We start from the raw sequence: 26,000 nt of genomic DNA on the forward strand, positions 1-26,000 counted from the left end.
TTTTCTTTTAATATGTAGATAAATATATATTTTTTCCTTTTTCTCTTTTTGTGAGTGTGTGTGTTTATGCTTCTTTTTGTGATTTTGTCTGTATAGCTTTGCTTTTACCATTTGTCATAGGATTCTGTCGTCCGTTTTTTGTTTGTTTGTTTTAGTATAGTTTTTAGCACCTGTTATCATTGGTGGATTTGTTTTTTGGTTTGGTTGCTCGCTTTTTTCTTTTCTTTTTTTTATTACATTTTAATTTTTAAAATTATTAATAATTATTTTTAAAATAACTTTTATTTTATTTATTTATGTATTTATGTATTTATTTCTCCCTTTTCTTCTAAGTCGTGTGGATTACCGGGTCTTGGTGCTCGGCCGGGTGTCATCCTGTGCCTCTGAGGTGAGAGAGCTGAGTTCAGGATAATGGTCCACCAGAGACCTCCTGGCTCCATGTAATATCAAATTGCAAAAGCTCTCCCAGAGATCTGCATCTCAACACTAAGACCCAGCTCCACTCAATTACCAGCAAGCTACAGTGCTGAACACCCTATGCCAAACAACTAGCAAGACAGGAACACAACCCATTTATTAGCAGACAGACTGCCTGAAATCATAATATGGTCACAGACACCCCAAAACACAACACCAGACACAGTCCTGCCCACCAGAAAGACAAGATCCAGCCTCATCCACCAGAACACAGGCGCCAGTCCCCTCCACCAGGAAGCCTACACAACCCACTGAACCAACCTTAGCCACTGGGGGCAGACACCAAAAACAATGAGAACTATGAACCTGCAGCCTGTGAAAAGGAGACCCCAAACACAGTAAGATAAGCAAAATGAGAAGACAGAGAAACCCACAGCAGATGAAAGAGCAATGTAAAAACCCAGCAGACCAAACAAATGAAGAGGAAATGGGCAGTCTACCTGAAAAGGAATTCTGAGTAATGATAGTAAAGATGATCCAAAACTTGGAAATAGAATGGAGAAAATACAAGAAACGTTTAACAAGGACCTAGAAGAACTAAAGAGCAAACAAACAATGATGAACAACACAATAAATGTAATTAAAAATTCTCTAGAAGGAATCAGTACCAGAATAACTGAGGCAGAAGAATGGATACATGACCAGGAAGACAAAACAGTGGAAATCACTACTGCAGAGCAGAATAAAGAAAAAAGAATGAAAAGAATTGAGGACCGTCTCAGAGAACTCTGGGACAACACTAAATGCACGAACATCCGAATTATAGGGGTGCCAGAAGAAGAAGAGAAAAAGAAAGGGACTGAGAAAATATTTGAAGAGATTATAGTTGAAAACTTCCCTAATATGGGAAAGGAAATAGTTAATCAAGTCCAGGAAGCACAGAGAGTCCCATACCTGATAAATCCAAGGAGAAACATGCCAAGACACATATTAATCAAACTATCAAAATTAAATACAAAGAAAACATATTAAAAGCAGCAAGGGAAAAGCAACAAATAACATACAAGGGAATCCCCATAAGGTTAACAGCTGATCTTGCAGCAGAAACTCTGCAAGCCAGAAGGGAGTGGCAGGACATTTTTAAAGTGATGAAAGGGAAAAACCTACAACCAAGATTACTCTACTGAGCAAGGATCTCATTCAGATTCGACGGAGGAATTAAAACCTGTACAGACAAGCAAAAGCTAAGAGAATTCAGCACCACCAAACCAGCTTTACAACAACTGCTAAATGAACTTCTCTAGGCAGGAAACACAAGAGAAAGAAAAGACCTACTATAACAAACCCAAAACAATTAAGAAAATGGTAATAGGAACATAAATATCAATAATTACCTTAAATGTAAATGGATTAAATGCTCTAACTAAAAGACATAAACTGGCTGAATGGATACAAAAACAAGACCCATATCTATGCTGTCTACAAGAGACCCACTTCAGACCTAGGGACACATACAGACTGAAAGTGAGGGGATGGAAAAAGAGATTCCTTGCAAATGGAAATCAAAAGAAAGCTGGAGGGCTTCCCTGGTGGCGTGGTGGTTGAGAATCCGCCTGCCAATGCAGGGGACATGGGTTCGATCCCTGGCTCGGGAAGGTCCCACATGCCGTGGAGCAACTGGGCCTGTGAGCCACAACTACTGAGCCTGCGCATCTGGAGCCTGTGCTCCACAACGGGAGTGGCCGCGACAGTGAGAGGCCTGCGCACCGCGATGAAGAGTGGCCCCCGCTCACCGCAACTAGAGAAAGCCCTTGCACAGAAATGAAGACCCAACACAGCCAAAAATAAATAAATTAATTAATTTAAAAAAAAAAAAGAAAGAAAGCTGGAGTAGCAATTCTCATATCAGACAAAATAGACTTTAAAATAAAGACTATTAGAAGAGACAAAGAAGGACACTACATAATGATCAAGGGATCAATCCAAGAAGAAGATACAAGAATTGTAAATATTTATGCACCCAACATAGGAGAACATCAATACATAAGGCAAATACTAACAGCCATAAAAGGGGAAATGGACAGTAACACAATCATAGTAGGGGACTTTAACACCCCACTTTCACCAAGGGACATATCATCCAAAATGAATATAAATAAGGACAAACGCCTTAAATGATACATTAAACAAGATGGATTTAATTGATATTTATAGCACATTCCATCCAAAAACAACAGAATACACTTTCTTCTCAAGTGCTCATGGAACATTCTCCAGGATAGATCATATCTTGGGTCACAAATCAAGCCTGGGTAAATTTAAGAAAATTGAAATCATATCAAGTATCTTTTCCGACCACAATGTTATCAGACTAGATATCAATTACAGGAAAGAATCTGTAAAAAAATACAAAAACATGGAGCATAAAAAATACACCACTTAATAACCAAGAGATCACTGAAGAAATCAAAGAGGGAATCAAAAAATACCTAGAAAAAAATGACAATGAAAACACGATGACCCAAAACCCATGGGATGCAGCAAAAGCAGTTCTAAGAGGGAAGTTTATAGCAATACAATCTTACCTCAAGAAACAAGAAACATCTCAAATAAACAACCTAACCTTACACCTAAATAAATTAGAGAAAGAAGAACAAAAAACACCCAAAGTTAGCCAGAGGAAAGAAATCATAAAGATCAGATGAGAAATAAAAGAAAAAGAAATGAAGGAAATGATAGCAAATATCAATAAAACTAAAAGCTTGTTCTTTGATAAGATAAACAAAATTGATAAACAATTAGCCAGACTCATCAAGAAAAAAAGGGAGAAGACTCAAATCAATAGAATTAGAAATGAAAAAGGAGAAGTAACAACAGACACTGCAGAAATACAAAGGATCATGAGAGATTACTACAAGCAACTATATGCCAATAAAATGGATAACCTGGAAGAAATGGACAAATTCTTAGAAAAGCACAACCTTCTGAGACTGAACCAGGAAGAAACAGAAAATATAAACAGACCAATCACAAGCACTGAAATTGAAACTGTGATTAAGTCTTCCAACAAAAAAAAAGACCAGGACCAGATGACTTCACAGGCGAATTATATCAAGCATTTAGAGAAGAGCTAACACCTATCCTTCTCAAACTCTTCCAAAATATAGCAGAGGGAGGATCACTCCCCAACTCATTCTAAGAGGCCACAATCACCCTGATACCAAAACCAGACAAAGATATCACAAAGAAAACTACGGGCTAATATCACTGATGAACATAGATGCAAAAGTCCTCAACAAAATACTAGCAAACAGAATCCAACAGCACATTAAAAGGATCATACACCATGATCAAGTGGAGTTTATCCCAGGAATGAAAGGATTCTTCAATATATGCAAATTAATCAATGTGATAAACCACATTAACAAATTGAAGGAGAAAAACCATATGATCATCTCAACAGATGCAGAAAAAGCTTTTGACAAAATTCAACACCTATTTATGATAAAAACCCTCCAGAAAGTAGGCATAGAGGGAATTTACCTCAACATAATAAAGGCCATATATGACAAACCCAAGCCAACATCATTCTCAATGGTGAAAAGCGGAAACCTTTTCCTCTAAGATCAGGAAAAAGACAAGGATGCCCACTCTCACCACAATTATTCAATATAGTTCTGGAAGTTTTAGCCACAGCAATCAGAGAAGAAAAAGAAATAAAAGGAATGCTAATCAGAAAAGAAGAAGTAAAGCTGTCACTGTTTGCAAATGACATGATATTATACGCAGAGAATCCTAAAGATGCTACCAGAAAACTACTAGAGATAATCAATGAATTTGTTAAAGTAGCAGGATACAAAATTAATGCACAGAAATCTCTTGCATTCCTATACACTAATGATGAAAAATCTGACAGAGAAATTAAGGAAACACTCCTTAAACACCACTGCAACAAAAAGAATACAATACCTAGGAATAAACCTACCTAAGGAGACAAAAGACCTGTATGTAGAAAACTATAGACACTGATGAAAGAAATTAAAGATGATACAAAGAGATGGAGAGATATACCATGTTCTTGGATTGGAAGAATCAACATTGTGAAAATGACCCTACTACCCAAAGCAATCTACAGATTCAATGCAATCCCTATCAAACTACCACTGGCATTTTTTCACAGAACTAGAACAAAAAATTTCATAATTTGTACGGAAACACAAAAGACCCCGAATAGCCAAAGCAATCTTGAGAAAGAAAAACGGAGCTGGAGGAATCAGGCTCCCTGACTTCAGACTATACGACAAAGCTGCAGTAATCAAAACAGTATGGTCCTGGCACAAAAACAGAAATATAGATAAATGGAACAGGATAGAAAGCCCAGGGATAAACCCATGCACATATGGTCACCTTATTTTTGATAAAGGTGGCAAGAATATACAATGGAGCAAAGACAGTCTCTTCAATAAGTGGTGCTGGTTAAACTGGACAGCTACATGTAAAGGAATGAAATTAGAACACTTCCTAACACCATACACAATAATAAACTCAAAATGGATTAAAGACCTAAATGTAAGGCCAGACACTATAAAACTCTTAGAGGAAAACATAGGCAGAACACTCTATGACATAAATCACAGCAAGATCCTTTTTGACCCACCTCCTAGAGAAATGGAAATAAAAACAAAAATAAACAAATGGGACCTAATGAAACTTAAAAGCTTTTGCACAGCAAAGCAAACATAAACAAGACGAAAAGACAACCTCAGAATGGAAGAAAATATTTACAAATGAAGCAACTGACAAAGGATCAACCTCCAAAATTTACAAGCAGCTCAATATCAAAAAAACAAACAACCCAATCCAAAAATGGACAGAAGACCTAAATAGACATTTCTCCAAAGAAGATATACAGTTTGCCAACAAACACATGAAAGAATGCTCAACATCACTAATCATTACAGAAATGCAAATCAAAACTATAATGAAGTATCACCTCACACCAGTCAGAATGGCCATCATCAAAAAATCTACAAACCATAAATTTTGGAGAGAGTGTGGAGAAAAAGGAACCTTCTTGCACTGTTGGTGGGAATGTAAATTGATACAGCCACTATGGAGAACAGTATGGAGATTCCTTAAAAAACTAAAAATAGAACTACCATACGATCCAGCAATCCCACTACTGGGCATATACCCTGAGACAACCATAATTCAGAAAGAGTCATGTACCACAATGTTCATTGCAGCTCTATTTACAATAGCCAGGACATGGAAGCAACCTAAGTGTCCACTGACAGATGAATGGATAAAGAAGATGTGGCACATATATACAATGGAATATTACTCAGCCATAAACAAACGAAATTGAGTTATTTGTAGTGAGGTGGATGGACCTAGAGACTGTCATACAGAGTGAAGTAAGTCAGAAAGAGAAAAATACTGTATGCTGACACATATATACGGAATCTAAAAAAAGAAAAAAAATATGGTTCTGAAGAACCTAGGGGCAGGACAGGAATAAAGACGCAGAAGTAGAGAATGAACTTTTGGGACATCGGGAGGGGGAAGGGTAAGCTGGGACGAAGTGAGAGAGTGGCATGGACATATATACACTACCAGATGTAAAACAGATATCTAGTGGGAAGCAGCCGCATAGCACAGGGAGATCAGCTCGGTGCTTTGTGACCACCTAGAAGGGTGGGATAGGGAGGGTGGGAGGGAGATGTAAGAGGGAGGAGATATGGGGATATATGTATAGCTGATTCACTTTGTTATAAAGCAGAAACTAACACACCATTGTAAAGCAATTATACTACAATAAAGATGTTAAAAAAAAAAGAGGCTGGGCACAGCATATTGGATGGAAGGAACAAAAAGCACAAAGTGAAAAAGAGCTTGGGTGGTAGAGGGAGAGAAAAAGCCTATGTGACTTGAAGTGAATAAACGCGAAGGAGCAATGTGGATGGGGCTGGAGAGAGGGCAAGTGTTGTCATGGGCAGGAGTCAGGACAGTCTTCTGTGCAGTGGGAAGACCTTGGAGAGCCAAAGAAGGGAGGTAACCTTGTCCATGTTGCAATTTTCAAAGACTGAGGGGGAATGCATCTTGGGGAGGGAGGAAGGGGGCAGAACCAGGAGTTCAGTTTTAGTTGTTAGAAGTTTGAGCTGTGATGTTAAGCCCACCTTATTTGTTTTATTTATTTAGTTGAACCTCCAGTCATTTACTCTCCTCTCTCTTTACTGTAGCTAGGTCCTATGGAAATTCTGCAAATCCACCCCAGGCATAGGACTGAGTCAGTTAGGCTGGGGGAGGAGGAATAGCTGTCAGATACTTTCCTTGCTCTGAGCGCTTTGTATTTGTGCCAACAGTTAAGCTATTGCGTCTCAGCTGCAAACCCACCCTTCTACAACCGGCTTTGTGATGCTGGGGTAACACTCCGCAAACCACATTTACGCTTTGCCAGTGGGCTCCCTACGAGGCTTTGCAAACTGGAGCAATAGAGGGAAACTGGAAGACAGGAAGGAGGGATTTGCTCCTTCCTGTCTGTTTCCTGTGGGCTTCATGTTGGCTTCCTGTTCCTGTGAGCACCACCGGAGCCTCGCTTCTTTACCTTGGTAATGGTGGTTAATTCCGGGAGCAGCAGTTGAATCCAGATTGCAGTTGTCCCAACATTTGCCAAACCTGCCTCCTCATCCCCACCTCAGGACGCCAGCCCCAGCCTAGCAACACCCCGTCCTCAGAGGGCTGAGCGTTCCAGCTCTGAGGGCCCGTCCTCCAAACTTCTAAGTTTTTATAATTCCAACTTCATTTTGTTTCCCTAGCCCTGTGGATGGTAGCTGCTTCCTGCAGTTGCTACCTGTGAGATACCTTAATGTTTTCCTTTCGACTCTTCAGTTACCAACTCTTTATATTCATGACCTCTGATAAAATAACTGGTGTTGTCTCTCTCCTGGCTACTCTAATTGATAGCAATTAGATCTTACCTCCTATATACCTGGCACAATTTACTATGGTAGACAGAAAACTGAGACCGACTGAGGTTAAATAGCCCGTATCACACATCTACTACGTGGTAGAGTTAGGATTTGAATCCAGTTCTGCTTTGTTTTGCTTTGCCTGAAGCTTGTGCTCTTAATCACTAGTCACCTTCCTACATTGTATGAAAAGCACATGGTTTTTCAACATTGAACTGTGGGTACAATTTTAAATTCTTTCATTATTTTTATTGCTTTTCTTGAACCCATTATCACACCTAGCATTTCCCAAAACATATCCCAGGCAACACTATACTACAAGACCTAGGAAGAATGTGTTCTGGGCTCAAGTAACTTTAGGACCTGCGATATACTGTACTCTCCAGGAGAGCAGAATGAACATTAGCATAATGAAGGCTCTGAGAAATCTTGCAATAAAATTTCAATGTATAACCAGGCAGTTTCTCATAAGCTTTCGGAATGGGGATATTCCAAGGATGTGGAAAAATGTGGGATTAATCAATATTTAATGTATCCTATGCAACAATAGTACCTGGTAAAGAGAAAGTTGTTGGTGCCAGCCGTCTTGGAATATTCTCATCACAGAGGTTGCTTTAAAGAATACTGGAGAAGGTTAGTCTGATCTTTGTTTAGATTATAGAAATATGACTTTAGACTTGTACATTAAAAAATTTCAGCTATTTAAAACTGTGGACACATTTCAATTGCACTTTCAGCTGGAAAAGATACTGGCAATCCTTTAATCAACAACAAAGATCAGAATTAGGATTTGATGATTTCTACAATGAGTAATTTTTACTTTCTTTCTCTCATGCCAATCTGGGACAACTTATCCCTCTAAAAGGTCTAAGTTCCTACTTTTGTAATCCTGACCTATACAAATCCTATAAATAGGAGTAGTTTTGCAGCACTTACATTTAACCTTTTGACCGTATTTATTTGAAAATTTATCTATGACGCCTTATAAATTGTTTTACCATAAAAAACTATAATTTAATATTTCACACATTTGCTTATTTTTAAAAAGTGTGAACCCATCTGCATTTGAGTTTGAAATTGTGGTTCAATTGCTTGAATTTATATTTTATTTAAGTACCAGTTAATTGGTTTGGATTATACTCTTTAGAAATCAGTCAAAAAGACAGTGTACCTGACTAAATGTTCTAAAAACTGGAGTTCACCTTTCTTATCTAACTCCATGCTAGAGAAAGCTGTCTCAAAAGTTTTCTTCGTGTAATATTAACCAGCCTTAAAAAGGAATAAAATTCCGATACATGCTGTAATATGGATGGACCTTGAAAACGTCATGCTAAGTGAAAGAAGGTAGACGCGAAAGGACAATAAATACTGTACGAGTCCACTTATCTGAGGCACCTAGAACAGACAAATTCATAGAGACAAGACTCTATGAATAGTGGCTAGCAGAGACGCTAGAAACTCTAGAATAGTGGTTAGCAGAGACTGAGGGGAGGGAAGAATGGGGGTTTATTGTTTAACAAGCCCAGAAGTTCAGTTTGGGAAGATGGAAAAGATCTGGAAATGGATAGTTAGTGATGGTTGCACCAACAATGTGAATGTACTTAATGCAACTGAATTTTAGACTTAAGAGTGGTGAAAAGGGTAAACTTTATGTTATACATATTTTACCAAAATTTTAAAAAAAGACCTTTTCCCTATGGATTCAACATGCCCATCCAATTCATATTCTTGTTTCACTCCTGAAGAGTAACTAATCGCACCTGTTATGGCCTTTGGGTAGTGGCATTCTATTTACCTAAAACTGGGTTTAAGAAGTCTTTCTTTTCTGGAAAAATTCCCTAAATTGAGGAACTGAAGAAAATTTGAAAACTGTCCTTAGAGTGGTAAGAACTTCAGTGAAAAGTGAAAGCAGATTCCTCAGGAGTCCCAGTGCTTTCCCTGAGGCTTGCCCAGCCAGGTTTACCCTGGGCCAGTTATCAGTCACGATCCCGTCAGTATAAAAACGTGCTAGGGGTATAGGAAATTGGTGCTAGCCATTAGCACTCTGCCCTGGGCTAACAGAACACCAGCTTCCTATCTGAATGTGTGCCCCTCCCAACACTGAGATATTTCTGAACTTCTTCTAATGAGATCTGAACTCAAGTTTAGTCTCCCTAAGCCATGGCTCCTGGGCCTCACCCAGCTTGCCTTTCACTGTTGCCATCTTAGCAGACCTGACTCCTGATTTAGCCTTCCCACATTCCATCTGTCACCAGTTCTGCAGTTTCTTCCTCTACATCTCTCTCTTCATCCCCTTGAATCCTGATTCAAGCCCTGGCAATCCTGTCCTCGGCCTTATTACCTGGCTTTTGAGAGGGCATGTCTTTGAAGAATGAAAAAGCATGCTTCTATGTGAGGCAGACCCGAGATGTAAATTAGGCAAATTAACATACTCTGATTTGTACCTACAAAGAAGGAAAACTAATACTTATCAGGTACCTCCTATGTGCCAAGTAATGTGCCAGTTATTTTCAGACCTTATGAGGGCAGGCATTACAATTATTTTTAAATGATATTCTTAACACAGAAACTACTTTACTGTAGCTGTGCCTGCTCTTCAGGAAGCACACTAGATCCCAGTGGCAAATATTACACAGATAGAGTTCTATCTGATGCAGATGCCAGTTTGGCTCACTTTCAATCCGTCTTCAAATTTCCTCACTCCTGGGCACTCCTGTTCAGTCACCCAAGTCTAATCTTTTCTTTTTAAAAAATAATTAATTAATTAATTGCTGCGTTGGGTCTCCATTGCTGCACGTGGGCTTTCTCTAGTCGCGGTGAGTGGGGGCTACTCTTCGTTGCAGTGCGCAGGTTTCTCATTGCGGTGGCTTCTCTTGTTGCAGAGCACAGGCTCTAGACGCGCAGGCGTTAGTAGTTGTGGCTCGTGGGCTCTAGAGCGCAGGCTCAGTAGTTGTGGCGCACGGGCTTAGTTGCTCCGCGGCATACAGTATCTTCCTGGACCAGGGCTCGAACCCGTGTGTCCTGCATTGGCAGGCGGATTCTTAACCACTGCGCCACCAGGGAAGGGAAGCCCCGAAGTGTCATCTGTTCGTAGTCAATTCCTTCTCTACATCTTGGCCTGAGTAGCCTACTCTTGCCTCCATGCTCATCAGTGGTTTTGCACCTTTCCTGTGTACAGAGTACGGAGAAGCACCTGGTGTCTCCATTAACCAAGAAATGGTTTCCCTGCCTGCCAGCCATGTTTCTAGCTCACCTAAATCCCATTCCTCCCAGATTACCGCCTAATCAACTGTTCTTTGGAAGTTAGAATTTGCTCTAAAACTCCAAGTCATGTGGATATTTAGTACTTGTTAGCCACTTTTTTTTACAAAAAAATTTATTGGTTATCCATTTAAAATATAGCAGTGTGTACATGTCAATCCCAAAGCCACTTCTTAATTATCCATAAAAACTGGGTAAAGTTTCGAATAGGAAAGTCCATATTTAGACAAAAATATATATTTAGTTGATAGTATTACTTTCCTTCCTTCAGTCCTGACTTCACTCTGTGAGGAATAGTGAAGCAGCATCACTGGGTTTTATCTCCACTCCCTTTCCAGTCAGGGAAAAGGCCCAGAGGTGAGGGAAATCACAAGTATTGTGAACCCACAAAAACAAGGCAGGATGGCAACTCATGAGTCATGCTCCTCTTTGTATTTTTTAAAAAATAGCTCAAAAATTAGCTAAATCAAGATCTTTTCTTAGGTCACAGGCTGCTGTAAGAAGTACGCTTTTCCAGTAGGTGGCAGTATTTTCCTTCTTCAGCTTAAGCAGAATTCAATTTGCCTCAAGGTTTTGTTGTTTTTGTTTCTTAGTTTTACTATTCGCTTAGTAAACTGCAGGTGACAATAAATAAGTTAATGAAACTGATTTTTTTCCCACTTTCTTTTAAAAAATCACTCTTGGAGGCTTCTAATATCCCCAGGTGGGGAACTTCTGCTTTGGCTGCAGTTGATAGCAAGGTATATATTGAGATAGACCATGCTCTAACCATTCTCCCCATTTCTTGATAGAAGTTATTACTAAGTACTAGCTAATGATAATAATGTTTTGGAGAAAATATTTCAAGATTTCCTGCCTCTGTAATAATAAAACAAAACAAAATTAAAACACTGACTCTAGAATTTTTTTAGGGCAAAATATTCATTAAATTATGCAGATACCTTTCCTGGCTGGTTAATGATGAGCTTAAGAAAATTATCCATCCACACACCGTCTATTTTAATGGTAACACCTATATTTTTGCAGCTCCACAAGACCTTTCAATACCCCAACAGATGGTTAGGTGCTGTCACATGTTTCACAGGAACTAAGCGGTGCAGTAACTTAGGACGGAAGGAAGAAATGATTGAAAATCCAGGAACATATGCTGGAGTTAAAGAAGGAAGTGGTAAATCAGTGGAATAATATCTCAGATACTTTATCTTCAGAAATCCTGTATTAGCCAGAGTAGGGGAGGCAGGACTTGAAGCATAGGCTTCACTAACTTATCAGAAGTACTCTTATAAAGAAAGCCTCAAGTTGCTGGAGAAATGTTCCAGGGCTCACTGTTTTCACTGAAAACACAGAGACGGCCTGGATTTGGTCATCAAGTCCTCCTGTGAATATTCGATTACTATTGGAAGGCACAGCGATTGTTAGGTTTTAGGTTATTTTAAACCAATCCTCTACTTTCGAGACTACCCGAGGGCACTTTCCCAGCCCTCCCTGAACTGCATGGCCTCGGCGCTGCACCTCCACCCCCATCCTCTTGTGCGCGGCGAGGACCTCTGAAGCCCCCTGCCCGGCCTCGGCCTCGTGCACTCTGCAGGGCCACATAAAGGCTGCCCAGCCCGGCGACTCAGACGCGCTGACAGGTGGCCTCGCCCGCCTCCCAGCCGCCTGGGGCGGCGCTCCTCTCCGCTCCAGGCCCGCAGCCGGAGCCGCAGCCGCAGCCCGCGCGCCAGGTGTAGCTCCCCGGCTGGCCCCAGAAGTCAGGCGGCTTCCCCAGGGGACAGCAAGGCCGGAGAGGGGTGTGGGGCTAGCCGCGAGGCCGCCCACAGGAGCAAAGGGCATCCAAGGTCCGACCCGGGCGAGGGGTGAACAACCCGGGAACTTCTCGCGCTTCTCGGACCCGGGCCTTCCGGCGTCCAGGCTCTTCCAGCACTGCGTACCGCCCCTCGGCCTCCTCAGCCCTTCGCGTCCTCGACCCCCGGAACCCGTCCACGCCTGCAGCGCCCTTAACCCCAGGTCTCTGTCACCCCCGGGCCCCAGTTGGGCCGAGTGGTCACCCGAATCGGCGAACCACATTCCCAAGGACGAGCAGCCGGTGGCAGCACCGTCCCCGCTCAAGCGCCCTCTGGGTCCCCTCCGGCCCACACTCTGGCGTCTCGAGCGCCCCGGCCCCTCCAGAACACGCAAGCAGCAGAGGGCAGGCATTCACTTGGACCCCTCCCCTTCCCCAAACTTCTTCCCTCCGCCAGGCCGTTCCTCCAACCCGACCCCTTTGCGCCATCCGGCTCCTCCCTCTCCGCTCCCCTCCCCTTTTCTGGTCCCCACTTAGGAATCCGCCCCCCCCCACCCCCGCCGCAGGCCGGGCCCGGGGATCCTCCCCCGACTCCCCCCGCTTGCCGCCGCTGCCGCCGCCGCCCGGGTTCCTCTCCCCCCTTCTCGGGCGCTCCCTGCCAAGCCCATGATGTAATGGTGTATGTTAATCAGTAGCATGTGGGGAGCTCCGGCTCGGGCGGCTCAGTCCTCCGCGAGCCGACACCGGAGGCGGCAGGAGCGGCGGCGGCGGCGGCCCGGACCCGCAGCGCCGCACTCTCTCAGCGCCGCCCGCCCCGACGGCATGGCCCGCAGCCCGCGCTCCGGGCGCCCCCAACCTCGCTGAGAGCCGCTGCGGTCCCGGACCCGCGCTTGGGGCCGCGAGCAGCCAGGATGAGCCGCTCCCAGGTAAGCGCCCTGTCTCTCTTTTGCCCCAGTGGGTCACTGGGTCCCCTTCCCGGAGGGGAGAAGTTCTGGGAGCCGCGAAGTTCTGGGAGCCGGGAAACGGGGTGCTGGGAGCGAGCCGCCCCTCGAGGGCTGGCTGAGTCGCTGGGCTCTCTTCGCCGTCCGCTGGCTGCCACCAGAACAGGGTTTGGACTGGGGGAGCCCCCGAAACCTAACTTTTCTTCTTTGCGGTGCTTCGGGGGCGTGTGCGGGCGGCGCGGAGCCGCAGTTCCCGCGGAGCCGCCCTGCCCGCCGGGGGAGGCAGTGCTGTAGGCTCGGCTGTCTCCGCGCTCGGCGTTCGCCCATAGCCGTGCTGCCTTCGGCCTGGGACGCGCGGGCGAGGCGGTGGGCCGGACAGACCCGCCCGTAGGCGGCGGCAGCGGGGGCAGGATGCCTACAGCACACACACGCGTACACACTCGCATACACACAGACGCATACGCACGCACACATCTGATCGCTCGGGGCGAAGCAGGCCCTCGGAGACCTCCCGGGTGGGCTGGAGCGGCGCGGCGCGGGGTAGCCGGGGCTCCGGCTGCGCCTCCGCCCGCTGGACGCTGAGCTTTGGGTGGGGAGAGTTTATTTTTGTCTCGAGCTGTTGCCGCGGCTGCTCACGGCCTAAATCCAGAGGGGCGCCTGGCGGTGGAGATGCTGGCTGTTGCTGTAGATGGAGCTGCAGCCGTTCGGCTGCTTCTCCGGGAGGAGGAGGTGGCGGAGGAGGAGGCGGGAGAGGAGGAGGAGGAGGAGGAGGAAGGAACTCGGGCTGCTGCTGCCTCCGCCTCTGCTTTGCATTAGCCCCCACCCCCACCCCCGCGCCCCTCCGCAGCCGCATTGCAAGTTTTCTGCGCGAGAAAGATCTGTTGCTGGTGCGGGCGTTTGCAGGCACAGTCCCCGAGGCCACCCCGGGTGGGGTGTGTGGGGAGCACTAGCCGTTCGCAGCGGCAGCAACAGGAAGCCGGGCGGTCTCCTCACGCACCTGGGAAGGAAGCTTCTTGCCTTTCCCAGAACGGGAATAGCTCCTTTCCAGCATCCGGGTGCGGAGGGGGCGGCCGGAATTTGGGGGACCAAACCCCCCGCGGGGCGCCCCCCTCCACCCCCTCTAATGCACTCGTTTCCCGCGCGCGCTCCCTCGCCGGCCGAGGTCTCACTGCAGCCTTTTCTCTCCTTCCAGTGGTGATCGCCACTCGGGAATGCGGGTGTGAAGGGTCCGAGCTGCCGCCCAGCGGGGGAGAGACCCCGGGACGCCGGAAATCACCATCCCGAAGCTGCGAGAAGAAGGCGGGGGAGGGGGGAAAGAGAGCATTCTTCAGTTTGTGTGCCTTGTGGGGAAAATTTTTTTTTAAAATCGTTATTTAAAAAAAACAACAACAAACATTTCCGTGCTACTGTCTGTCATCATCTCTGGGGAAATCAGCCAGAACCACCAGAACGTAACTGAAACCAGACGAGAGAGGCAGGAGCCGAGGCAGTACCTGCAGCGTCCGGGCACCAGAGCCACCTTGGAACGGGAACGCGTCTCCGGCGGCCGCTGGGCTGCGGCTCCGCCAAACTTTGGGGCGGGCGGGGCGGGCTGGGGCTCGGAGGGGGCTTTGTAGACCGAGGGCCGCCCCCTAACCATGATGTTTCGCGACCAGGTCGGGGTGCTGGCGGGCTGGTTTAAGGGCTGGAACGAGTGCGAGCAGACTGTTGCACTGCTGTCGCTGCTCAAGCGCGTGAGCCAGACCCAGGCCCGCTTCCTCCAGCTCTGCCTGGAGCACTCGCTGGCCGACTGCACCGAGCTGCACGTCCTAGAAGGCGAGGCCAACAGTCCCGGTAAGTGCGCGGCAGCCGCCGTCCCGCTGTCCTGTCCACGCCCTCCCCCCGTTCCCAGCCTCGGGCCTGGCCCCGCCCCCCGACCGCTGGTCCGTGGCGACAGAACCTCGAGGCCCCTGGGTCCTTGGCGTCTCCCGCCACCGGCCCCCGCCCCAGGCCCTGCCACCCACTAACCTCCGCTGGCCGCTTCGTTTTTTTGCCCACTGTCAACTCCCTCAGTCCATTCCATGTGGTAGCTACGGTAGCATGAATGATTGATTTTTCTCTCATGCAGTTTCCTGGGAAATAAGTAAGTCAGGTCACGTAGAGTCTGGATTTTCTGGGCTCTTCCCCCCCCCCCCTTTCTTCTTTTGGGCAACGTGGCTCTTTGGATTTCAGCAACACATGAAGAAGCCTGGGACTGCCCTTCAGAAGACAAGCTTTGATGAGGCTGTATGAGGAATACATGAAAATCCAATTTTGTGTTCATTTTTCCCCACGGATATTCCAATTTTAGAGCTCTGTCTTCAGAATAATTTGTAGGTGATGCTATAGACTATTAAAATATTTGCAGTTCGTATACTACGTGGTTATACTTAACTATCACGATATTATTTATATTGATATACATCTTGTAGAAAGGGTCTCGTAGGGAGCAGGCATGAATCAGGGTCATTAATGCTTTTGTCAGGAAACTTTATTGAGCATAACAGAATTGTTTCCTATTACCCTGCTAGTGTATTTACAGACACCTCGACTAGCATAGAAAGTGAATGTACTGAAAGGTTCAGCAGTTTGCTGTTTGCTAGCATGGGTGGTGACAGACTGAAATTATATCCGGGCCTGGGGGTGGGAGGTGAGGATGGGGGATGGGGAAAGGTCTGTTGGTTGTAATGTTGCATGGGGAAAATTCTTTAGTTCATGCTGCAGCAGGAGGGTGAACAGAGCCCCCAGTGTTTACACAGAGAAAAGAATGCAGGGTCCTCTTCCAGCTGTTCCATGTTAGAGCCGCCAGCCTGCAAGACTCAGCAGAGGGCTGGGCTGCCATTTGATGACAGGGTCCAGTCCAGGGCAGCAGGGCCTGGGAGACACGAAAGTGAGTGTGCCGGCAGCACAGCAAGAGGAGGGCTGGCCTGCTCCTCCCTCCTCCTCCCTGGTGTGGTGCCCGTGGTGCTGGAAACACTAGGATGGGATGTTTCCATATATAGAATCATAGGCTGGCAGTGACTGCTGGAAATCCTCACAGCCCTTTTCCTGACCAGACAGGACTGCACCCAGAGGATCCGGTGCTGCCTAGTGTGGTGGGCCATCCTGAGGGAGATCCCACAGGTCCCACTGGGATTCAGCCTGAGCCGAACAGCCCACCCTGTTGGTTACTCACAAGGGTGGCAGTGGCAGGGCCCCCTTCCCTTTCAGTTCTGTGTTTATAAATAGCTGAAAGGCCAGTCTCCTTCATAAGGGTGTGGAAACATAACTAGGATAACTGATGACCTGCTCTCTTTACTTCCATTATTATTATTATTATTATTTTTAATATTTATTTATTTATTTGGCTGCGCCGGTCTTAGTTGCCTCACGGGGGATCTTTGTTGCCGTGTGCCGGATCTTATTTAGTTGTGGCATGCGGGATCTAGTTCCCTGACCAGGGATCGAACCCCGGCGCCCTGCACTGGGAGCTTGGAGTCTTAACCCCTGGACCATCAGGAAGTCCCTCTTTACTTCCATTCTTTTTTTTTTTTTTTTTTTTTTTTTGCGGTACGCGGGCTTCTCACCATTGTGGCCTCTCGCGTTGCTGAGCATAGGCTCCGGACGCGCAGGCTCAGCAGCTACGGCTCACGGGCCCAGCCGCTCCGCGACATGTGGGATCTTCCTGGACCAGGGCACGAACCCGTGTCCCCTGCATCGGCAGATGGACTCTCAACCACTGCGCCACCAGGGAAGCCCTACTTCCGTACTTCCATTCTTAATGTGACAGGGTAGCCTGGATCACCTGCTTGATTTTGCTTTTTCAGGTTTGACAAGCAAGGTTATATAAACTTTTGCGTTTTATAGAATGCACAGAATTTAAGTACAGTGATTTATGTTGAATGCTTGACCTCATTGCTTGTAGGGGCTGTTTAAAACAATGATAATTAATCCTTAGGTTACTCAAATGTTAGAGGAACATTTTTTCCCTTTGAGTAAAGGAGACTTTTCCCAACATAGCAGCCATCCGTTTAGTAAGTGAAGCCATTAGATGTATGGAATTAAAAAGAAGTTGCTTAGCTTAAAAATCTTTTACTTTAATAAACCAATAAAAAAATTGAACCTCTATGAGTTTAACAACATAATTTGGTTATTTTTCCCCTCAAAAAATCTTTTTTAACCGTACTTATTTGTGTAAGCTGCCTACCTATTCATGATGCTAAATGCTGTAGATATGTGAAACCATAACCCTTATGTAAGATAGGGACCATTTTCCAGTTTCTGGATTAATCTTTCAACCTGGATATTTTGCTTCCTTGGAAACTTTGCACTTTTTGTTATGTGGCCAGGACAGAAGTTTATTAGTGAGGTCATGTGATGGTTTGGTTTACTTCTGCATTAAGGGATCACAAGGAACATCAAGATTTGTCGTAGAATGCCTGTCTGGAGCACAGCGCTCTTACGTATCTGGAACCTAGCCAAGAACCAGGCAAGGGGCAAAAATGCCTACTCAGCATTGGAATAGATGGCATAAAGTCTGGGAGAATGCTTCAGATGCTCTTTCAGAACTTACTCTTATTTTAGATAACAATCCTAACTTTATTTTATTTGAAAAATGATCCATAGAATATATGGGGTAGCACATTTAGAATGGGGTGAGGAGTTGCTGTAGCCAATGGTGAAAAGTGGCCCCTGACAGCTTGACAACTAGGAAAGAAACAGAAAAATTATAACTTTAGATACGAGAGTTGGGAACAGAAGCCCTGCAGGTTTGGGAATATTAAGGTAGGAACCCTCAATCGGACTTGCAGACATTACTTTGTAATAACATAAATCCATAATTGCTATTTACCATTGATGAGAGTGAACTACCAAAAAAGATAAATTTTTAAATACACTCTTTGAGAAGAGAGGGAAATATGCCATAAACGTTGGAAATATTAACACTCAAGGTAATTAACCTCCAGAGCTCTTTTGGCATGTGAGGCTATTACCCATTCAGAAAACTAGGCTGTTTAGAATGACTCATTTATTGGCTGGCTGAGGTTTCCTATACCAGAATCATCATCATGTGTGACTTACTTTATTTTGTAATCATCAACTAAACAAACATGTATTTCTTCTGGTGTTCAGAGATTTTAAAACTTGGTGCATGAGAACGAAATTCATATCTGGGGCTTGACCTCAGTATAACAACCAAAAAATTACTAATAGTGCAAACTTGGCTCTGTTTTCTACAGGACTAACTTTAAATAGATAATCCTTCACATTAAACATGGTTTATCTGAGATCCATGGGATGTATTTTGATACTAACTTTTTGTTCTCTTAAATTTAGCATTTACTGCGATTCTAGTGGTTCACTGGTTCATCCTTTGCCTCAGGTTCGTGGTCATCTGAGATCCAAAGAACATGGTTGAGTTAGTCCTTGTGGATTTGTTTGTGTGTTGTGTGTGTGTGTGTGTTTCACTCCGGATTTGGTCGGTGGGTACTGGTCACGCTCAGCTCTGTAAAGTAGAGGCTTGTTTCCAGAACGCTCATAACCTTAGATACGTGCCCTTCAGCCACCAGCCCAGGTTAACATTGAGATTTCTGGCCAGTCTCAGTTTGTAGCTGTCTGTTTTTGGTGCTAAAATGTCATTTGATACCTAAAGATGGAACCCGCTGAGTTTACTTGGAAATCTTCAAAGAAGATTGTGTGGCACTAGTTTAGGACTTTTGTCATTTGAACTTGAAATATTTTTTCCAGGGGAGATAGTGTAATAAATGGAGATTCACAAGTGAATCCACAAGTTTATTAATTCACAAAACAGTGCATATTTTGTGGGGAAACTGCGTATGTTTGTAGTAAATAAATGGCAAAGAGATTGTTACTCTACTTATAATTAAATACAAGAGAAAGGATTATCTGAAATGGTAGTGTTAAAGACAAAATTAGTTGTGGAGATTGAAAAGGGCTTGTGGGTGTATTTACTCTCATTAGAGGGCAAAGATGTGGGTCCTATGTTTTTATGGTTTTTGGTTTCCATGGTATAGGTATGCCATACCTTAGTTGATTTTTTAGATCATAAATTGAGTAAAAGGAAAGCAGAAGAGTACAGGCTTTCCTGATGATATTTCCTGGATAAGATCTTGTTTGTAGTTCTTTCTTTCGCTTTTTCTTTTTTTTTTTTAACATCTTTATTGTAGTATAATTGCTTTACAATGGTGTGGTAGTTTCTGCTTTATAACAAAGTGAATCAGCTATACATATACATATATCCCCATATCTCCTCCCTCTTGTGTCTCCCTCCTACCCTCACTATCCCACCCCTCTAGGTGATCACAAAGCACCGAGCTGATCTCCCTATGCTATGTGGCTGCTTCCCACGAGCTATCTACTTTACATTTGGTAGTATATATGTCCATGCCACTCTCTCACTTTGTCCCACCTTACCCTTCCCCCTCCCCGTGTCCTCAAGTCCATTCTCTATGTCTGCGTCTTTATTCCTCTCCTGCCCCTAGGTTCTACAGAAGCATTTTTTCCCCCTAGATTCCATATGTATGTGTTAGCATACTGTATTTGTTTTTCTTTCTGACATACTTCACTCTGTATGACAGACTCCAGGTCCATCCACTTCACTACAAATAACTCAATTTTGTTTCTTTTTATGGCTGAGTAATATTCCATTGTATATATGTGCCACATCTTCTTTATCCATTCATCTGTCAGTGGAACTTAGGTTGCTTCCATGTCCTGGCTGTTGTAAATAGAGCTGCAGTGAACATTGTGGTACATGACTCTTTTTGAATTATGGTTTTCTTACGGTATATGCCCAGTACTGGGATTGCTGGTCGTATGGTAGTTCTATTTTTAGTTTCTTAAGGAACCTCCATACTGTTCTCCATAGTGGCTGTATCAATTTACATTCTCACCTACAGTGCAAGAAAGTTCCCTTTTCTCCACACCCTCTCCAGCATTTATTGTTTCTAGATTTTTTGATGATGGCCATTCTGACTGGTGTGAGGTGATACCTCATTGTAGTTTTGATTTGCATTTCTGTAATGATTAGTGATGTTGAACATCCTTTCATGTGTTTGTTGGCAATCTGTATATCTTCTTTGGAGAAATGTCTGTTTAGGTCTTCTGCCCATTTTTGGATTGGGTTGTTTTTTTCATATTGAACTGCATGAGCTGTTTGTAAATTTTGGAGATTAATCCTTTGTCAGTGCTTCATTTGCAAATATTTTCTCCCATTCTGAGGGCTGTCTTTTCATCTTGTTTATGTTTTCCTTTGCTGTGCAAAAGCTTTTAAGTTTCATGAGGCCCCATTTGTTTTTTTTTGTTTTGTTTTTGAATTTAATTTTATTTATTTCTTTATACAGCAGGTTCTTATCCTGTCATCCATTTTATACACATCAGTGTATACATGTCAATCCCAGTCTCCCAATTCATCACACCACCACCCCCACCCCCCGCTGCTTTCCCCATTTAGTGTCCATACATTTGTTCTCTACATTTCTGTCTCAATTTCTGTCCTGCATACTGGTTCATCTGTACCTTTTATCTAGGTTCCACATATACGCATTAATATCTGATATTTGTTTTTCTCTTTCTGACTTACTTCACTCCAGACGACAGTCTCTAGATCCATCCACGTCTCTACAAATGACCCAATTTCGTTCCTTTTTATGGCTGAGTAATACTCCATTGTATATATGTATCACATCTTCTTTATCCATTCGTCTGTCGATGTAGGCCCCATTTGTTTATTTTTGTTTTTATTTCCATTTCTCTAGGAGGTGGGTCAAAAAGGATCATGCTGTGATTTATGTCATAGAGTGTTCTGCCTATGTTTTCCTCTAAGAGTTTTATAGTGTCTGGCCTTACAGTTAGGTCTTTAATCCATTTTGAGCTTATTTTAGTGTATGGTGTTGGGGAGTGAATCTAATCTCATACATTTACATGTAGCTGTTCAGTTTTCCCAGCACCACTTATTGAAGAGGCTGTCTTTTCTCCATTGTATATTCTTGCCTCCTTTATTAAAGATAAGGTGACCATATGTGTGTGGGTTTATCTCTGGGCTTTCTATCCTGTTCCATTAATCTATATTTCTGTTTATGTGCCAGTACCATACTGTTTTGATTACTGTAACTTTGTATTATAGTCTGAAGTCAGGGAGCCTGATTCCTGCAGCTCCGTTTTTCTTTCTCAGGATTGCTTTGGCTATTCGGTGTCTTTTGTGTTTCCTTACAAATTGTGCAATTTTTTGTTCTAGTTCTGTGAAAAATGCCATTGGTAGTTTGATAGGGATGGCTCTGTATCTGTAGATTGCTTTGGATAATATAGTCAATTTCACAATGTTGATTCTTCCAATCTAACAACATGGTATATCTCTCCATCTCTTTGTATTATCTTTAATTTCTTTCATCAGTGTCTTATAGTTTTCTGCATACGGGTCTTTTGTCTCCTTAGGTAGGTTTATTTCTAGGTATTTTATTCTTTTTGTTGCAATGGTAAATGGGAGTGTTTCATTAATTTCTCTTTCACAGTTTTCATCGTTAGTGTATAGGAATGCAAGAGATTTCTGTGCATTAATTTTGTATCCTGCAACTTTACCAGATTCATTGATTAGCTCTAGTAGTTTTCTGGTAGCAGCTTTAGGATTCTCTATGTATAATATCATGTCATTTGCAAACAGTGACAGCTTTACTTCTTCTTTTCCAATTAGGATTCCTTTTATTTCTTTTTCTTCTCTGACTGCTGTGGCTAAAACTTCCAAAACTATTTTGAATAATAGTGGTGAGAGTGGACAACCTTGTCTTGTTCCTGATCTTAGAGGAAATGGTTTCAATTTTTCATCATTGAGAATGATGTTGGCTGTGGGTTTGTCATATATGGCCTTTATTATGTTGAGGTAAGTTCCACCTATGCCTACTTTCTGGAGGGTTTTTATCATAAATGGGTGTTGAATTTTGTCAGAAGCGTTTTCTGCATCTGTTGAGATGATCATATGGTTTTTCTCCTTCAATTTGTTAATATGGTGTATCACATTGATTGATTTGCATATATTGAAGAATCCTTTCATTCCTGGGATAAACTCCACTTGATCATGATGTATGATCCTTTTACTGTGCTGTTGGATTGTGTTGCTAGTATTTTGTTGAGGATATTTGCATCTATGTTTATCAGTGATATTAGCATTTAGTTTTCGTTCTTTGTGACCTCTTTGTCTGGTTTTGGTATCAGGGTGATGGTGGCCTCATAGAATGAGTTTGGGAGTGTTCCTCCCTCTGCTATATTTTGGAAGAGTTTGAGAAGGATAGGTGTTAGCTCTTCTCTAAATTTTTGATAGAATTTGCCTGTGAAGCCATCTGGTCCTGGGCTTTTGTTTGTTGGAAGATTTTTAATTACAGTCTCAATTTCAGTGCTTGTGATTGGTCTGTTTATATTTTCTGTTTCTTCCTGGTTCAGTCTCAGAAGGTTGTGCTTTTCTAAGAATTTTTCCATTTCTTCTTGGTTGTCCATTTTATTGGCATATAGTTGCTTGTAATAATCTCTCATGATCTTTGGTATTTCTGCAGTGTCAGTTGTTACTTCTCCTTTTTCGTTTCTAATTCTATTGATTTGAGTCTTCTCCCTTGTTTTCCTGAATAGCCTGGTTAATGGTTTATCAATTTTGTTTATCTTATCAAAGAACAAGCTTTCAGTTTTCTTGATCTTTGCTATTGTTTCCTTCATTTCTTTTTCACTTATTTCTGGTCTGATCTTTATGGTTTCTTTCATTCAGCTAACTTTGGGGGTTTTTGTTCTTCTTTCTCTAGTTGCTTTAGGTGTAAGATTAGGTTGTTTATTTCAGATGTTTCTTGTTTCGTGAGGTAGGATTGTATTGCTATAAACTTCCCTCTTAGAACTGCTTTTGCTGCATCCCGTGGGTTTTAGTTCCTCGTGTTTTCATTGTCGTTTGTTTCTAGGTATTTTTTGATTTCCTCTTTGATTTCCTTAGTGATCTCTTGGTTATTTAGTAGTATATTGTTTAGCCTCCATGTGTTTGTATTTTTTACAGATTTTTTCCTGTAATTGATATCTAGTCTCATAGCGTTGTGGCCAAAAAAGATACTTGATACGATTTCAGTTTTCTTAAATTTACCAAGGCTTGATTTGTGACCCAAGATACGATCTATCCTGGAGCACTTGAGAAGAAAGTGTATTCTGTTGTTTTTGGATGGAATATGCTATAAATATCAATGAAGTCCATCTTGTTTAATTTATCATTTAAAGTTTGTGTTTCCTTATTTATATTCATTTTTCATGATCTGTCCATTGGTGAAAGTGGGGGGGGGTTAAAGTCCCCTACTATGATTGTGTTACTGTCGATTTCCCCTTTTATGGCTGTTAGTATTTGCCTTATGTATTGAGGTGCTCCTATGTTGGGTGCATAAATATTTACTATTGCTCTATCTTCTTGGATTGACCCCTTGATCATTATGTAGTGTTCTTCTTTGTCTCTTGTAATAGTCTGTATTTTAAAGTCTATTTTGTCTGATATGAGAATTGCTACTCCAGCTTTCTTTTGATTTCCATTTGCATGGAATATCTTTTTCCATCCCCTCACTTTCAGTCTGTATGTGTCCCTAGGTCTGAAGTGGGTGCCTTGTAGACAGCATATATACAGATCTTGCTTTTGTATCCATTCAGGCTGTCTATGTTTTTTGGTTGGACCATTTAATCCATTTACATTTAAGGTAATTATCGATATGTATGTTCCTATTCCCATTTTCGTAATTGTTTTGGGTTTGTTATTGTAGGTCTTTTCCTTCTCTTGTGTTTCTAGCCTAGAGAAGCTCCTTTAGCCTTTGTCGTAAAGCTGGTTTGGTAGTGCTGAATTCTCTTAGCTTTTGCTTGTCTGTAAAGGTTTTAATTCCTCCATCGAATCTGAATGAGATCCTTGCTGGGTAGAGTAATCTTGGCTGTAGGTTTTTCCCTTTCATCACTGTAAATATGTCCTGCCAGTCCCTTCTGGCTTGCAGAGTTTCTGCTGAAAGATCAGCTGTTAACCTTATGGGGATTCCCTGGTATGTTATTTATTGTTTTTCCATTGCTGCTTTTAATATTTTTTCTTTTCATTTAATTTTTGATGGTTTGATATGTGTCTTGGTGTGTTTCTTCTTGGATTTAACCTGTATGGGACTCTCTGTGCTTCCGGGACTAGATTGACTATTTCCTCTCCTATATTAGGGAAGTTTTCAACTATAATCTCTTCAAATATTTTCTCAGTCCCTTTCTTTTTCTCTTCTTCTTCTGAGACCCCTGTAAGTTGAATGTTGGTGCATTTAATGTTGTCCCAGAGGTCTCTGAGAGTGTCTTCAATTCTTTTCATTCTTTTTTCTTTATTCTGCTCTGCAGTAGTTATTTCCACTATTTTATCCTCCAGGTCACTTATCCATTCTTCTGCGTCAGTTATTCTGTTATTGATTCCTTCTAGAGAACTTTTAATTTCATATATTGTGTTGTTCATCATTGTTTGTTTGCTCTTTAGTTCTTCTAGGTCCTTGTTAAATGTTTCTTGTATTTTCTCCATTGTGTTTCCAAGATTTTGGATCATCTTTACTATCATTACTCAGAATTCCTTTTCAGGTAGACTATTTCCTCTTCATTTATTTGGTCTGGTGGGTTTTTACATTGCTCCTTCTTCTGCTGTGTGTTTCTCTGTCTTCTCATTTTGCTTCACTTACTGTGTTTGGGGTCTCCTTTTCACAGGCTGCAGGTTCATAGTTCCCATTGTTTTTGGTGTCTGCCCCCAGTGGCTAAGGTTGGTTCAGTGAGTTGTGTAGGCTTCCTGGTGGAGGGGACTAGTGTCTGTGTTCTGGTGGATGAGGCTGGATCTTGACTTTCTGGTGGGCAGGACCATGTCCAGTGGTGTGTTTTGGTGTGTCTGTGACCTTATTATGATTTTAGGCAGCCTTTCTGCTAATGGGTAGGGTTGTGTTCCTGTCTTGCTAGTTGTTTGGCATAGGGTGCTCAGCACTGTAGCTTGCTGGTCATTGAGTGGAGCTGGGTCTTTGTGTTGAGATGGAGATCTCTGGGAGAGCTTTCGCCGTTTGATATTACGTGGAGCTGGGAGGTCTCTGTGGGACCAGTGTCCTGAACTCGGCTCTCCCACCTGAGAGGCTCAGCCCTGACACCCAGCCGGAGCAGCAAGACCCTGTCAGCCACACGGCCTTTGCTTTCTTCTGCCAGTTTTCCCCAGGATTCTGCAGGCTCTGGAGTGAGTGGGATGTCCCAGGTGGTCTTATCCTGGCCACCAGAAGGTCATGAAGAGGCAGAAAAGTAGTTTTCCCTCTTCTGTTTTTAGTGAGTGCTTGGCCAAGAACCATTTTTCTCTAGGGCACCTCATAAGTTGAAAAGCTTATCCAGGTTAAAAGTTCTTGCAGTGGCCACTGTAATTCACGATTATCTTGGGTAAGGTTAACCTGCTTGTTTGGCCTTAAAACGAAATTTGTTCACCTGATGCCTCATGCTGGGCCCAGTCTAGCTTCAGTCCGGCCCAGTCTCCTTTCACTTTTTCATTCAACAAACATTTACTGACTGCCTACTACTTTCCTGGCCCTGTGTTATGCAGTGGGAATACAAAGGTAATTTACTGTATTC

General features: G+C 43.1%; 1 protein-coding gene across 6 annotated transcripts in view; it reads left to right on the forward strand.

Moving 5' to 3' along the window:
* Window positions 1-13,216: 13,216 nt before the first annotated feature.
* SAMD4A (sterile alpha motif domain containing 4A) overlaps window positions 13,217-26,000 on the forward strand; it is a 235,040-nt gene continuing 222,256 nt past the window's right edge. For 5 of the 6 annotated variants that reach the window (XM_033404743.2, XM_004279333.4, XM_004279334.4 and 2 more), the window contains exons 1-2: window positions 13,217-13,358; window positions 14,566-15,206. In XM_033404743.2, coding sequence (XP_033260634.1) covers window positions 15,011-15,206 — 196 coding nt within the window. In that variant the 5' untranslated portion in view covers window positions 13,217-13,358; window positions 14,566-15,010. Of the gene's footprint in view, window positions 13,359-13,822; window positions 13,963-14,565; window positions 15,207-26,000 lie in introns of those variants that run through there. The other variant, XM_049706247.1, reaches the window with a different exon arrangement.

Source organism: Orcinus orca, chromosome 2 (assembly GCF_937001465.1).
Source record: "Orcinus orca chromosome 2, mOrcOrc1.1, whole genome shotgun sequence".
In the NCBI taxonomy this organism is placed as follows: domain Eukaryota; kingdom Metazoa; phylum Chordata; class Mammalia; order Artiodactyla; family Delphinidae; genus Orcinus; species Orcinus orca.